This window comes from Bombus bifarius, unplaced genomic scaffold (assembly GCF_011952205.1).
Source record: "Bombus bifarius isolate JDL3187 unplaced genomic scaffold, Bbif_JDL3187 scf7180000009125, whole genome shotgun sequence".
Classification (NCBI taxonomy): domain Eukaryota; kingdom Metazoa; phylum Arthropoda; class Insecta; order Hymenoptera; family Apidae; genus Bombus; species Bombus bifarius.
The window spans coordinates 1,615,878-1,631,924 of record NW_022884914.1 but is presented as its reverse complement, the minus strand read 5'-3'; the positions used below and the strand labels follow the sequence as shown (position 1 = coordinate 1,631,924).

Here is a 16,047-nt window from a genome sequence, read left to right as displayed (position 1 = left end):
AAATCAAATTATATTTCGTATAAAACCTATTGATCATTTCAAAACAAAAGAGACGAACATATGACATTATGAATAAACCTTTAACGATATTATTGTTTTGTTTATACTGGAAAAAATTCTGAAATTTTCAATTTTTCATGATTTTGTTTTTATTTGAATATACAATTATGCGTTGGACCGTTAAATCGCATCAGAATTAGTGTTCAAACGATTTAGATCGATTGAAATTTGTTGAATTCAATTTTTTCACCACTCGTCCGGAAAATTAAATTTTAATTAATGTATTTAATTTAATGTATTTTACATTCAATTTTGATGTTAACATAGCTACTTACGGGATATTTACGCGTCTTACTCGTACATGGAAAGGGCCAATTTATTATGTATGCGTAGAAGCACGTTGATAACAATTCATCCCTATTGGCAAGAGTTAACGAGAGAGTCAATTGATCGCCCACTGCCAATCAGCCCATATCGCGTACACAACGTCAGTTAACAGATTTCACTTACACTATTGACCCGCCCGATCGTTCATTTACTCGGTCATTCAGGAATTTAATTAAAGATCGAAACGTTGACGATGGGAATCGATGCATTACTATGATGTACACTAGCCGTATTCACGTTGTCTGTGTTCGATCGGGTTCGATACGATTAATGCCTAGCAAATCTCTGTTTATTATATTTAATTAAAAATTTCATATTTTTGCTTAACAGAAAATAAATATTCAATTATTATACTGAATGCGTCAACGAAGAATCTACGTATTATCTTACACAATGTAATGGCATACTAGATATTACTCGTATCAACCGATGTTATTAATGAATAATCTAAGGCAATGGGAGCACGAAAAATCATGATACACGATACATCGCATAAGCGTTACGGATAATACTTTGAAGTATGAATGATTAAATGATGATGGTTTCGAGCTCGATTAAAAGGTAATTTAATTAATCGATCCCGAAAGCTTGGTGTGTGTGTGTGTGTGTGTATATATATATATATATACACACATGTATATAATATATTATATATATATATAAATTATATATATATATAATTATTTCAAGATATTAATACAATAAAAGAAGTAGACGAAAATCCTAAATAATACGACGCAAATTGGAATTTGAAATGGACGCTCGAAGAATCGCCTAACTCTACCGCAAACAAGGTGCATGGTATTAAAGAAGTAACGGAATTAATGACTATTTACAGCGTAATAATGTCACCTATTATAAAACAGAAACTTAAACAAGTTGTTTCTGGACCTCGACTTAGACAAAGGTGATATTCATCAACTCTTTCAGCTTACGCTCGCGTGAGTATATAACATCTTTTTTTTTTCTTTTCTTTTTTGCTTTTCTTGGACACGTTGGAGTTCGTTTTCGAGTCTTCGTGCTCCACTGTTCCACGTAGCCAACACTAAAATGTGGCAAATCGTTCCGTTCTGATAAAAGGAAACATACCTCTCATGATATGTGTTGGAAACTCGCTAAAATAAATATATATCTCTCGTTACGTAATAATTACTACAGCAAATGCAGTACACATCTATCGATTAGACCGACGTCTGATCGTGAACGGTTGTCAGCTGTCGATTATGGGATTAGTCGCGTACGACGTATAAGATGTCTCGTCAGTGTTCGTGATTTCCTTGAATGTGTGTGAGTATGTATGCGTGTATATTTATATATGTGTGTGTGTGTGTGTTATCCTATTATTATTATACAATGCTTTTTTTTATTTGGATGCTTCCAAGAAATACACGCAAGCGGATTAGATTAAACGAACTAAAACGCCCGTGTCGAACTTGAAAGCGAGGCTATACCAAGATTCACACCGCCCGTTTCTTTACACTTCTGTTTTATCACAATGATCAATAGAACGGGCTTTTCAACGTCACCGTGTCCATCTCACGTATGTCTATCATCGTTTGCATTACATGTGTAAACGGGCGACCACGAATCGAATAAATTCTTCCTCTCGACCGTTTCTTCTTCCTTCTTCTTCTTCGTTTCCGTTCGAACTTTCTTTTGCCCATCGATTGCGTCCTACGATTCTCATTCTACTTCTAATGGACTACTCGAGGGTCGCGGCGAAAGAAACATTTCCTCCGGAAGCAGCCGCGGCGGCGGCCAATAACAGCGTCGGTGGTAACGGCGGAAGCGGCGACGTTTGCTCGGTGGGAGTTGCAACGGTCGTTGGACAATTATTGGCCACACCATAGACTTTCGCGTGATTGACTTCGAAAGCCACGGTCAAGTCTGCTAGTCCAGGATCGCACAACACCGGATTATCTGCAAGCAAAAAAACATCGGAAGATCGCAAAGGGGAAACTCTTCTCTTTTTTATTCTGTGACGTGTATCAAAGGCAGATAAGCAAGAAGTTAGATAGGCGTCTGGCTGGCATGCGTGAGTGAACACACTTTCCAAGCAGTAAAAGTCGTACAACTATGACATCACGATTAGCGATGTGCTCTAAGACACATCGTAACTGGCGAATTACACGTACGATTACATGAAAAATTCTTATAACTTAATTCTTAAATAGGTAGATTTGGTAGGTCTACAGTCTTGGAAACGCTGAAAGTCGTTGAAAGGGTGTTGTTCGATATCCTATTTTTTACAACTTTTATATTTTTAATATTTCATATGGGATATCGTAATAAATGAAGATTATGAAAGTTATCGAAACTTTGAAGACATTCGAGACCTATAGGATTTTCAAGAAAATCAAATATCGAATCGCATTCGAAGTAATTTGAAAAACATCGAATCTCTCTTAAGTTAACACTATCACGTTCGGTGGCACCAACGTGTTGACAAGTGCAGGCCAAATGTTAGTGTCCGGTGACATCACGTTCGTGTCACGTGCAAGTCGACCCTTTACGTAAAGTTTACGACAGTTTAGTATGCTTTTACCAAAAAATGCCGGTTACTTGTTAAAGTTACTAGTAAATTTACGTGGACGGCAAAGTGTTATGATTTAAATACCCATCGCTGATCATCAGATCAGTTTCTCGAAGTCTACCAAAAAAACTTTTGCAGACGGATTGTTGACTAAGATATAGAAAATGTTTGCTTGCATCTCGATGACCGAGTTCGTATCGGTCGCGAAAGGCTTCGTAAACATATGATCGTGTGTCGCGAATCCGATAATAATGACAGGGGGCAACGGAATTGTCGTTAATCGGAGATTTTCATATGTAGAGGGAATAGTCGTTCAATGAAAGCGTGAACGAAAAGAGAGACCGAGAAATAACGAAGCTAACCGAGATAACAGGATTGAACGACGATAACCGTACCATGAAAACCCACATATATTTAACAATAACAACAGCTAACAATCCGTCTTCGGTATACAATAAATAATACGAGATGGCGCCACGACGGAGGTTATCACGTGAAATGTAACTTATAACAAAATAATGTACAGCTCTGAAGCCGAACGGAGCCACGCTATTATCAAGTAATAATTTATTTTCTGCCGCCACCGGCCATTCTCATGACCCGTTCCCTCTTTCTGTCTCGTTTCATCTTCCATAACGCTTGGCCTCGCGACACTTAACGATGTATTTATTAATTACGCACTGGCGCCCATTCAACGCGTCTGCGTTCCACAAAGACGTTATCCTTTTGCGAGGGTGGAAAGCAAAATCGAATGACCGTTCGTATCGTACGATCGGATGACTCGTCGTTGCACGAACCAGACGATTACGCGTATTTGCGCATAACGGTTATTAATAAGAAATTCATGTTATATTACATTATATTGTTTCTTTTTTTTTGGTTTCGAGCTTTTAACTAGATCACGAGGGTTTATACGAATTTGCTTATATTTTTGAGATAGCTAAATCGGGATTTGTCTCATCCTCAAGGAGATGTTATAAAATTCAACTATATACGAAGACAACCGAAGAAACGAAAGAAGGAATTGTTTCATCTGTTAAATATTATAACGAATACTCTACTTTAGATATCTTTTGCATATTTTATGTGCATTCTGTAAATTCCTACATCTCCAACTTTTCCACGAATACATAAAAATCTGCAGTCTAGTTATAAGTTATAACATAGTATTACATCTTGTTATAACATTTACCGGATACTATATCTTAAGTATATTATTTGCACTCTATATGTTTTCATGCAATAAAATTTTCCATAAGTGCATAAACATCCATAATCTTCTCATGATATGTCTATAATTTTTCGAATTTTACAGATTATACCATCTTTGTTGATCTGTCGGCGGAATTATGTATTTTGTATCTTTGCCTCAGAGATTAAAATAGAATGAAAATCTTCAACTTTGTTCAATGAGATCTTCATTTTAATCGGAACTAGAAATATTTTATTAGACATATTTCACGAAGAATGATCATTAACAGATACATCATTCTTTTCATCAAAGTTCATATCCCTAAATGGTGCGTTTGTAAAATCAAAAATACCTGTGTTTATCCATTTTGCTCTTTGCGCAATCTAGAAAATTCTGGTCTTTTATCTACTGTTGTTCGCGCTTCATTAAAGAAACGGCGCACTGATCTTTCATTAAATGAAGTTTCGCCTTTAACCTTATCATCGATTGGAAATATTAGATTAAGTAGGAAATAGTTCGCGTGGTTTTGTGTTACAAATAAATTCTGATCGAAGTCATAATATTTCGCAAAGAAGAAAAAAAGTATGACAATTGCGGTGTCATTACAATCCCCATGTAATCGGAATACATTAGTTTAAGGCTTAAACTCAAATATTCATTGATAATTACAATTTTCTCTTAAGTTGTCCAAACTGTTGATGCAAATATTTTTTACAGGCAAGGACAATATACTTTCTTTACTCGTCAGAAAAGCTCTTCCGCATTCTCCTTACAGTTAAAATTTCCTTGTGACTATTACTCGTTTTTATCTGTGATAAATTATTTTGTAAATAAGTATTGGTTACAAATAAATCGTATTGTTAATCGAAACTATTAAATGCCAAATTAGATGCAACTAAAACGCTTTTATATTAACTGGATGTGTAAGATTATAGAATTTTCAAGAAAAATTCACACTACTTGAATTTTTTTCTATTAATCTGTACAAATATTTTTGTACCTATTTAGTAATTTGTTTGAATTAAGCATATCGAGGCAATAGATCGATGAAATTAGTGCAAATTTGCTCAAGCTTGAACGATGGCATAATATTCGATAACACTGATAACGGATACGTTTAATCTTACCTTGAAGATATATGCGAAGCACGTCAGGCACACCGTGAACGGTGCAACGTGTGTTCGCCACGAGTTCCGGCATCAGAGTACGTATCCGATTCGCGCTCACATCTGCCCAGCAGAGAACAGGAAATCCACGGAAGTCTCTCTCGGACAATGTTACCAGACGATTGTGCGATGCGTTTAATTCCTCCAGGGAAGGAAGCCACGTCTATAAAAAAATCATCATCGAAAGATATTGTGATGAACAAAGATTTTTCCCGAGGTATTATTACAAGATAAGTTTAATTTGTTTGGAATACATATATAAAAAATTGAAGATATAAATAAATTATTTTTGTGCAGAGATTGTTTGATCGAAAGAGAAAAATCATGTTCTAAATAACATCCTTATAAAATAAAAATAAAATAAAATAAAATATAAATAATCTTTATAAACGAACATTGAAAAGAAAGAATATTATACTTTTTTCATTATAACATGACAATATTGATGGAAGTGATTTTAGTGTTCGTTGTAAAAGGAAAAATGATATCGGAACTAGAGATATTTTATATCTTTAATAATAACCTTTTGAAGGTTCCTAATAAATATAGATTCAAAAATATTTGGGAAGATTTTTTTAAATAGAATTTGATATTTTCTTAATTATAGTGTGATATTATTGATGGAGGTGATTTCCATAGCTTTTAATTAAAGATCATTCGCGAGTTTTATTTTACCATAAATTTTATGGAAAATACTTTCTTACGTCTTTAATGGCTCGATATTCTCGTATCTAAACGAATCAGATAGACGTAAAATCTTCACGGTAGAATGATCATTCGATTAAACACGACATACGTTTGAATAAATTTCACGCATATTATACCTCTGACGTATCTTCGAGTGTAGTAAGCTCGTTGTGAGAGAGATCGAGGACTTTGAGACCATCGAGGCCTCGTAGATCACGCTGTCCAATCGTCGGTCCTAAAGCGTTGTAACTGAGATTCAGCTTCTGTAATTCCTTCATTCCAAGGAATAACGAGCCGTCCAAGCTTCGAAGCTCGTTGTGCTGCAGTTGCATATCTTGAATATTTCCGCCCGCCGTTTCTTCCCCTTCCTCTTCTACTAAATTCTGTAAATATAAGAGGAACGAACTTCTTCTACTAAGTTCTGTAAATATAAGAGAAACGATCTTCTTCTACTAAATTCTGTAAATATAAGAGGAACAAACTTCTCTTACATATTCAAATGATCGAATACTTTGAAATACGACTTTAAAAATACTCATTTGAATTTAAAAATATGTATTATTTGCGATGTAATCTTATATAAGAGTACCTTTTTTTATTCATTTGAGCATGACGTATTTGCATACATGATCAATGAGAACTATCAATGTAGTTATCGAATGTACACTTGAACAAATTAAAATATTTATGTAAAATTATAATTTCCTTGGAAGGAATAAAATATTTAACTAGCGATATAACGTGTAAACATCTTCATAAGCAAAAAATTAATTCTATAATATAAACAATTTTTCATCTTAATGTAGAATATCAAAAATCGTTGAATGTTCCTCTATATAAAAATGTACATATACTTTAGGTTTTGCAATAGTTCATTGCGTATGTGGTAGAAGTAAATTAGTCCGGATATTAGGTGCGTACCTCTGACGGCGTTCTTCCTCTGTGGAGTCGCGCGATTCTGTTGTTCGAGAGATCGAGCAATCGTAGCTCGCGCAGGCCACGAAGTGACGCGAATGAGAACTCGCGAAGCTCGTTGTGCGTCAAGTTTAAACACTTGAGAGACCTGAGAGGGTAAAGGACACTGTTGCCCCCGTTTCCGTCGCCATTACCATTACCCGCGCTACCCAACGATTTTAAGGAATTGTGTCCGAGCTCTAGATCTTCTAACATCTCTGCTTCTAGGAAATCTTCTTCCGTTAACTAAGAACAAAGGTTTTGATGATATTTCATATTATCTGTCTATTAAAAGTATCGTTAATTACAACATTCTCTTTGTTGGATATAATATTAATTATTTCACTGTATCAGTTTAATAGACGAAACAGGTTTCTTCTAAAATAACATGGTCGGCTTTAATTCGTGAAATAACAAGTAACAGCTAAGAGTGAAACCTTTGCGGACGATTCAAGAAGTCGATCAAATCGTCCAATTACGACTAAGACCATCGCATGCTAACCGTCCATCGTAATAAAAATTTAATCCGCGAAACGGAAGCGTACGACATAATAATCACATTAGGATGTAGTAATCGACTTAATGTACGGAACATTGAACGAACGCCTCCACGCGTTATCATACATCGTGATCATGCACTTGCACTTCATACGAGTATCTGAATGTTGTACAGGCCACCGTTACGTAGATATCAGCACATCATATTTGCAGATGATATTTAATAAAGTATTTTGAATCGTTTCAATAAACGGAAATAAAACTAACTATTACACGATGTTCTAGGTCGGATCAAAACGTGCATTCTTTACATTTTTAGAAGGGAGGACAATCTAAAGTATTGGTAATCTTGTATATTTAATAATTCTCTTCTATCGAGTAAGAAAGTTAGTTATTTGTTATTTGTTATATTCGATCATCGATTACCTCTTGCAGATCGTTGTACGAAAGTTCGAGAAACTTCAATCTACGAGCCTTTTGCAGCGTGCCATCGAGACTGCGAATCTTATTGTGCTGAAGATACAGACTTTCTAAACGATGTAAGTAGCGAAATTCTGCTGGCAAGTGAGTTAATTTATTGTCCACGGCGTAGAGCATCTTCAGGTTATGGCCAGAAGACGGTAGCTCGCCATCTAAAGACGTGAGCTCGTTGGCGTTAATTAGCAACCACTCCAACTGATTCAAATCTCTGAAACAAGATTAAGTCATGTGGATGGCGACGATGCTCTCGTTCCGATAAAATCCAAAAAGAACAAATCTTTGCTTGTTTCATCGAATGAACGAACCAAAAATTTCTTCGTTTTTCTTCTATACTTCTGTTTCCTCTTTTATTTTCTCTTTCTTTTTTATGGACCCAATTTAAATTTCACAAAAGAGAAAAGAAAAGGAAAGAAACGGTTCTCGAACACGTGACTAGATCGCAAGCTTAATTGTTCTCTCCTTTGCATATAATCTGCGTGCACGTTTGCTTAATCATTCGGCCGAGTCCGAGGAGCTGCTCGTTGCATCAACGATGAATAGAGCCAATTAAGTAAGAGCCACTGTTGGAATGGTAAACAGGATGTCCGATACGTTCTAGGAGGTTCGTGAATGGACGTATATTTTCGGTAATCAAGAAAGTGTCTTACCGTAACGTTCGATTCAGGCTTTGTAACTGATTGCGGCCAACGTGTAGGTGCTTCACTAATGGTGGCAACGAGCCTGGCACCATTTCTGAAATCGCATTTCCGGCCAACAGGAGATGCTGTAATGTCGGGTTGTACTGAAAATGATAAGGTAAAATGTGCATTTTAAGAATACATGTGTTAAAACGATAGAAATTATGTAGGTTTAAGCTATATTTACATGTGCATTATCTTATATAAAATAAATTCATCGTTTAGTTTAGATAAAAAAAAAAAGAAAAAAAAGAAACAAGAAAATAAAAGAGAAAGAAAAATGTAAAAGGAAGAAGGAAATAGAAATGAAACGGCGATTTAAAGAGATTGTATTCAGCAGCGTCGACAAACGTGATTAAATACGAGAACGCGCAACGTTTAATCAAGAGTGACGGCTACACGATAAGTATTCGCGGATTACATACTGAAGCAACATTGTTAAACAGCAAGAATTTTTTGAATCATGCTAGACGTTCATGTTCCAATGAGAATCCGAGATGTTTGCGATCCGCGTTTACTGAAACCAATTGATCCGAATCAACAGCTGTTTACAACAGTCACGCGATAAACATTTTTCTCCGATAATTCATCACATAGACGGTATTGTTACATCAAACTTGCCCGTTTTTCCCTTGTTTACATATATACGATATAATATTACAATATTTAATTTACTAGAAAGCGTATGAGTAAGCGTCGTTTCAAACGTATTTTATTTCTAGTTACTTCGGAATAGACACTTGCAATTAGTACATATTAATTCGTTTCTTAACCATGCAATTAAAACTTTACGATACGAGCGTTAACCCTGCTGTGATCTTCGAACTTAAGATTCGATCGAAAATGAATCAAAGAGCGCCGGAGGGTTAATCTCTCGTAGAGTTAGTTAATCTACTATTTAAATATACATAACTGATTCTGTTTTATCAACGAGTATCTCGTCTAAGCAACTGAAACTGTCTCTTTGACATGGGATATTTGCAATTATCGACCTATTTCATAAAATCGCGAAATAGAGTGAGATTGAAAAAAAAGTACGTGTACAAGATTTTTGCATATTTCTATCGTTCTTTAACTCGCAAATCGTGTGATAAGTAACACGAGGCAGTGGTAAAAAAAAAAAAAGAAAAATATATATTCCCATAAGTAGCACGAATCGTTTGAGGAACGATTGGCGGACAATTCTCTGCACGTGGCCGGTCACGTGCGCGACAAGCGCCAGGGGAACCCCACCAAGCTCTCTACTAGCTGTCTTCCTCTCTTCGAGATGAATTGTTCGTTCATACGTCGCGCCGGCTACAAATACATCGTGAAGTCACGCGTAATATGCAAAACGTGCTTAGAATATATTGTCCTTACGATGTATTGATTTAATAGACATGATTGATATAGCAGTAAAAAGAAAAAGAAAACAAAGTAGTATAGAAAAATAAGCGAACGAAACTGTAAAATAGATGTTTAATTGGATGCTTTACGTATAACTTCACGTAAATAATCCACGCGCCAGTCTCAAACGATTTCCACATAATTTATTTATTCGTTTCATTGAATCACATTAGAGTACTATGTAACAGTATACGTAAAAGTTTCATTGTAAACAGGAATCGTAAGAGATGAATATGCAAAACATTGGATACTATTCGTTGCAAATAAGATCAGATTTATCCAGTTCGATAAATGAAATATCTGAACAGAATTCGGTGTTAACACGGTCAACAGAGGTTACATCGAATCTTGTAAACTGTTCGTCATTTAATGATGCGCTTATGTTCTTCCTGTTTATAAACTGCTTCATACAATCGATGCTAAATACCATTGCTGATGAACCCGTTTTCTTTTTTTCGTTTACTTTTTCTTATGCACGTGGCAGTATATTTGCATAAAACACTGGGAAAATAAGAGATGCATATAAACGAAGCTTCGTGTTTACGCACTACGATCGATATGTTAGGGGATCGTATCCACGTGTTTAGTATTCTCGCGTAAATCGTTAGAAGACACTTTGCGATAAATGATTCAAACTTCTCGCGCATTCGTGAGTTGCACAAGAAATACAAGCTTCGATTCCTGAACACGTGTCTCGACATAGTATGTACATATTCACTCGCGAGGAAGAAAACTAATAAATGATGCAAACAGATTCTTATGTGTACGCATGCATACCTTAAAGTCATCCGAGTCTATACGGCTTATCCGATTTCTGCTGAGATCTAGGGTCCTCAGCAATGAGAGATGCGACAGAATATGTCTCGGTATAGATGGTACTTCGTTATCCGCGAGACTAAGATATTGCGTTCTTCCCAACCCCGCGAAAACTTCGCCGTCTACGAACCTACAAAATATGAAGTCGCTTTTTAATTCTATTATTCGAGCATAGGTCCATTACAAATTAAGATCTTTACTTTTATAATTAAGATGTCGAAGATATTTCGCGACGATAAGATATACAGATTTTTCGTGAGATGCAAATAAGAAAATTAAACAATTTAAGAAATACACATCACTTTGGAATTAAATCGAGCGAAATGAAAATTCGATCAATTTGCAGATTATTTATTTAAGAAAAAAAAATATTCATTGTTTTCGTTCAATAGTACAAACATTTGCTTGACATGTCTCATATGACATGTCACATATCTAAAGATAATTAAGATCGCTCGGGACGATGTTTGAATATGAAAAAGAGGTGATACATCTTGTTGCCCTCGAGAAATTTGGAATGTCATCTCACGATAGTGCGTTATCTCCGTACGAAGACGACCAAAAACTGAGTAACTTGTGGCCCTTGTAAACACATGGCTAGCAAGCGATACACAATCAATCTTCAATTATCTCGAGTGAAACGAAGTTATCGCTTATTGTCCTAGTCACGGACCAACGAAGTGGGTCTAAATCTTCCCGTGATAGTCGGGTTAAGGGCAGGAAGAATTAACTTACGACTTATATCAAGTACAAAGTATAAAAGTTTTTATAACTGGAACCGTTTCGTCGTTCTTATTTCCATTAATTTCTATTATAAGTGACGTAGAACTGAAACTTACATTTTCCTCGTGTTATACAATTTTTCCACGTTACGTATCATCACTTTCATGAAACTCCGATAACATAAATTAGAATTAAAATTGTTTGTAATATTAATTTCATTTTTCACTCATATTTCGAAAATATCATTTATATGATAAAAAGAAATACATCAGTTCATTTAAAAACCTATTGTAGGGAAAATTTTGTCAATTAAAGCTAAAGATGGACTGTCTCTCGGTTGCCTCCATTTTATAGAAGTTCCTTTTTCTTCTTTCTCTTTTCTCATGCAACTTGTATAGTCGTGTCTCTAGAGTTGCGCAAATCTTTATCGAAGTAGGCGAGTTTACAAAGAGTGGACCAATGAAATTGTTCAATTGTAAAACATAGGCGAAACACGGTCATTATCGTTTAATTATTCACATAATGTTGGCTCACAGCATTTCGTTATTTAATTATTCCGAGACGATAAGCGGAGGGCTTCTTGTTGATAACTCGTTCGAAAAGGTCGGGCACGATTAAGATTTCATTCTCGTGCCCGTAGCTCTGCCTCTTTTTCTATCTTTCGCGGGTAACGACGACGCATTCTCGATGATTGTTCGTCCGTCAAGGACTTTTCGTTTTCTCTCATCTGGCAAGTATCACCGTGTATCAGGATAATCAAGGAAGACCAGTGTCCGTCCTTTGTGCCCGTTCGAGAAAACAAAACGACGACATTTATCTAGAAACGAGGAAATTCTCGCGATTCTTGATACGTTTATACTTAATCGGTAAATTTGTAATTAACGATCGATCAAGCTTCATCTACCATATTAACGCATGAATTCATATCTTTTTTTTCCCCGATAAAGCAATTATTTTTTCAAGGATCTTCAACAAAGGCTCGAATGTTACCTTCGCCTTTTATAGTCGTTTTATTATTTCGTCGTTTTGTCGATCGTAATAAAAGTTGTTGCATTCGTTCCGCACAATGTAGCACTTTCTAGATGTTCAAAATTTTGTCTCTCGTTCCACTATCGTCGTATTATTTAATATTCTATCTGAGCAGCCGTGTAAAAATATATAAAAGCAACTAATATCTTCCGAAGATAAACGAGGACAAAGATTATAGTAATTACTCCAGATACATTCCAGCAATGTACACGTACATTAGAATCAATGTATTATAAATTGAAGGACACTGCTGTTACTCTACACGTTTATCTGGAAACGCATCATTTTCCACAACACACTTTGTATCCGTTTCTTTAAACGGCTCGAAAAGGTTTTTGCCATCGAACATTACGGTATAATTGTCAGTTTGAAAAATAATTTTATCAATTAGAATTTCTTCTTTGTTACGTATAAATGTCTTTACTCAATACTTGCAACATCAGACGATGACCTTTTGCCAAGATATTGTTATTCGTATCGACAATGTATACGATGTATTCACACGCATGCTTTTCTACAAGTTCTGAATGACAATCATTTGCGTACAAATACTTGTCATAAATTTCTTTTCGTCTTTTCTATTACACATGCTGCTCCAAATTTCTTCTTCTACAGTCTGTTTGTATTTCATATCTTACGAAAGTTCTGACAACATTTCGTCAGTGATTGAGGAACTTTATGGTCAGACAAGCGAAGTATAGTCAGACAACGCATAGTTAAACATGAATGCGTAAAGCCTGCATTATAATAACGATTCGAATCTTCTTATTAATTAATTTCGTTAAATAAAGTTTTCTTCTCAAAAATCAGTAATAATTAAATATTATAATACTTTGAATGTATGTCATTCTGTCAGCTAGAACCTCCACTGTGAATTTTTAGAAAAATCGATTTTTCACGGAAGAAATAAATTGGGCAGATAAATAAATTGGTTTAAATAATGTCCAGAAGAAATAGTGGAAAAATTCAGAAACTCGATCGTAGCTCGATCACTGTACCCGCGTAGTTAGAGTAAACGTGGCTGATATCACTTATCCACAAGTCATTATCGTCGTCACACGATTTTCTTCATCAACATTTTGGTGAAAGCCCGTGGAATTTTCATGAGATGTGGGAGGAAAATTTCTTGAAACCGGAAACTCGATACCGAGTTCATTCTTATCACAAACATCGGTACTTTGTTTCAAACTGAGCAAACCAAGCTATGCTTGCTTCTGAAAGGAAAATCCCTAAAGTCCTGCACGGATAAAAGAAACACAAACGCGCGATTCCTGACCTAACTAATAGACCAAGAAAAGATAATCGAATAATTATGAATAATTAAAAAGAGACACATTACACGCACGATATTTATATACACATCAAGATAACGATTTCTTTGCAAAGAAAGAAGAAATTAAACTAAACATCTACGATATTAAACAATCCCGATTTTATGCACGTAAACTTACACACTCACCCTAGACGATCGTGATTCAGCTCGAGCTTCGTAATGGACATCCGCAGCTCTTTGAAATCATGCCGCGATATATCCCTGAGATTTGAATGAGAAACACGCAAAGTAATCTGTTGCTCGGTGGTGAATTTGCCCCTTAATGCCCCTGCCACTTGTTCGAAAGAGTCCATCCGTTCGCATACGACCTCGATCCGTTCCCCGTGTCCATGGTGACCGGCATTGTTACCGGTCGTAGCAGCAGCCGCGGCGGCTACAGCAGCGACAGCAGCCTGCGCCGGGTTGATAACGGTGCTGGAGAACGCTTCCTGTCGGCAGGTGCATGGGCTTATCTCGCGGCGAACAGCGCAATGAAGGCTCGAGCTAGCCGCCAACCCTAAAAGCGTGTAAAGCAGCCCCGACATGGTTGTTTGAACGTTAAAACGCTTCCGTGCTGATCACCATCCAAACGGGCCAGTAGAAAGGTCCGTGCTCGTCGACAGAGGTGATCTTCCCCGGTCCGGACGGACCATGCGTATCCCCTGGATATCAATCACCTTCCACTGCTTCTCGGTTCACTGTTCCCTCTCTGTCTTTGTCACTACTCTCTATGTCTGACACTTGCACCGATTTCTATTACTATCGAATAATAGAATACGCGAATCACAGGACACAAGTAATTTTACAATCACTTGGTGATAAAAGGATTATCCACTTGAAGTAGAAGCAAAGAGTACGTTTGTGAGAGGATTAAAAAATTGTTTCGACCATAAACCTCGATTCGGTGGTGATACGAATTTAAATGGAATTAAAAAAAAAACATGGATAACTTATCTAGAATAGCAAGTGAGAAAGAACATACGAAGCAGATCTCATCGAGTTCCGAATGATAACGTTTAAGGGTTGAAAGTTTATCTTTCCGATAGGTGTTATTGAGTGGCTCGCGAACGACACTCGGTCACTCTGTTCGCCGACACTAACTCTAGACTGACACTGGCCGGATACGACTGACAGCTACGTATTATCTACACTGTTCCGATCCACACCCCGACGGGGTATATATATTCACTGCTGAAACGCGGGTGAAAGCTGACTGCTGTGTATCTATCTCCGTTTTTTCTCTCTTTCTTTTTCTCGTTCGTGCCGGACACGAAGGAGGCTTATCGTCGCCAATGGGCCCTCCTCTTGGCGCCACGAACGCGGCAACGGCATTAAGCCGCGGCGCGCCGCGCGAGACTTACTTATAGTCACAACGTCGTGCCGTGGCGCGGCGCGGCGCCGCGCCTCCGGGAGGGACTCCGACTCCTCTCAGGACTCGTACATTATGTGTGTACACCGACTCGAGTCTCTCCTCTTTTGCCCCTTCTCTCGCTTTCCATCCGTTTCTATCTTTTTATCGGCAATCGTCAATCTATTTGTCGCTTGTGTGTGTTCGCACGGATCAGCAACCGGAAGTTCCGCACGTGAAACAACCATGCGTGCTCCCTTAATTTCGTCGTGCGGTTTCTATCGAGCACGAGTCTCGAGGGTACACAAGATCCTCGCAATAAGTCTTCTCGTTCGTGATACATCTTTAACGATTCTAATAATCGGGTGCTTCGTATAACCTGCTCTATGATTCACGAGTATCTCGATATCGTTCTCTTCTCTGGACGATTCACTGAAAGTAATTCGTCGATATAACAGTAAAGCCTCTCGAAAGTGTCACGGCAAAGCGGAAATCAGGGAGAAAAATTGGTGCGGCACGCGATCAAGATTTTCTTCGACAATGGCACCAGCGTGACTAGCGTGAACGTTTTCACGCGAGAAGGCAAGAAGTGCCGCCAATCTCTCGATGCTTGCGCACTGCATATGCGAAGGCGGTGTTTGCATCGATAAGGATAGCATTGCTCAACTTTTGACCTTTGCTTAGCCGTCCGCAGGCTGAAAGAAAATACCAGATAATTCGCTCGTAGATCCCTCTCTTTCTTTTATTCTTACTCTCCTTGTCTTCTGCTTGTTTATCTCTTTTCCTCTCTCTCTTTTCCTTGTCATCTTTCTTCCTCTGTTGTAGCAGCTAGTAGACGACACGTACGACCGACACTCGG

The 16,047-nt window shown here is 37.2% G+C and overlaps 1 protein-coding gene across 1 annotated transcript; it reads right to left on the bottom strand.

Annotated features, from left to right (window-relative positions):
- Positions 1-1,355: 1,355 nt before the first annotated feature.
- On the bottom strand, positions 1,356-14,796 carry LOC117213744 (insulin-like growth factor-binding protein complex acid labile subunit). The gene is made up of 8 exons (XM_033459366.1): positions 13,988-14,796; positions 10,738-10,906; positions 8,545-8,678; positions 7,844-8,105; positions 6,887-7,165; positions 6,103-6,348; positions 5,240-5,441; positions 1,356-2,307 (listed from the first exon to the last, which is right to left on the bottom strand). The coding sequence occupies exons 1-8, from the start codon at positions 14,383-14,385 to the stop codon at positions 2,090-2,092; spliced, it is 1,908 nt and encodes a 635-aa protein (XP_033315257.1). The 5' UTR covers positions 14,386-14,796; the 3' UTR covers positions 1,356-2,089.
- Between the last annotated feature and the right edge of the window lie 1,251 nt (positions 14,797-16,047).

Coding starts and splice junctions, on each gene's coding strand:
- LOC117213744 (XM_033459366.1), bottom strand. CDS start 14,385: ATGTCGGGGCTGCTTTACACGCTTTTAGGGTTGGCGGCTAGCTCGAGC. Junction 8,679..10,737: donor TAGACTCGGATGACTTTAAG/GTATGCATGCGT, acceptor TATCATTTTCAG/TACAACCCGACATTACAGCA. Junction 5,442..6,102: donor CACTCGAAGATACGTCAGAG/GTATAATATGCG, acceptor ATTTTTTTATAG/ACGTGGCTTCCTTCCCTGGA.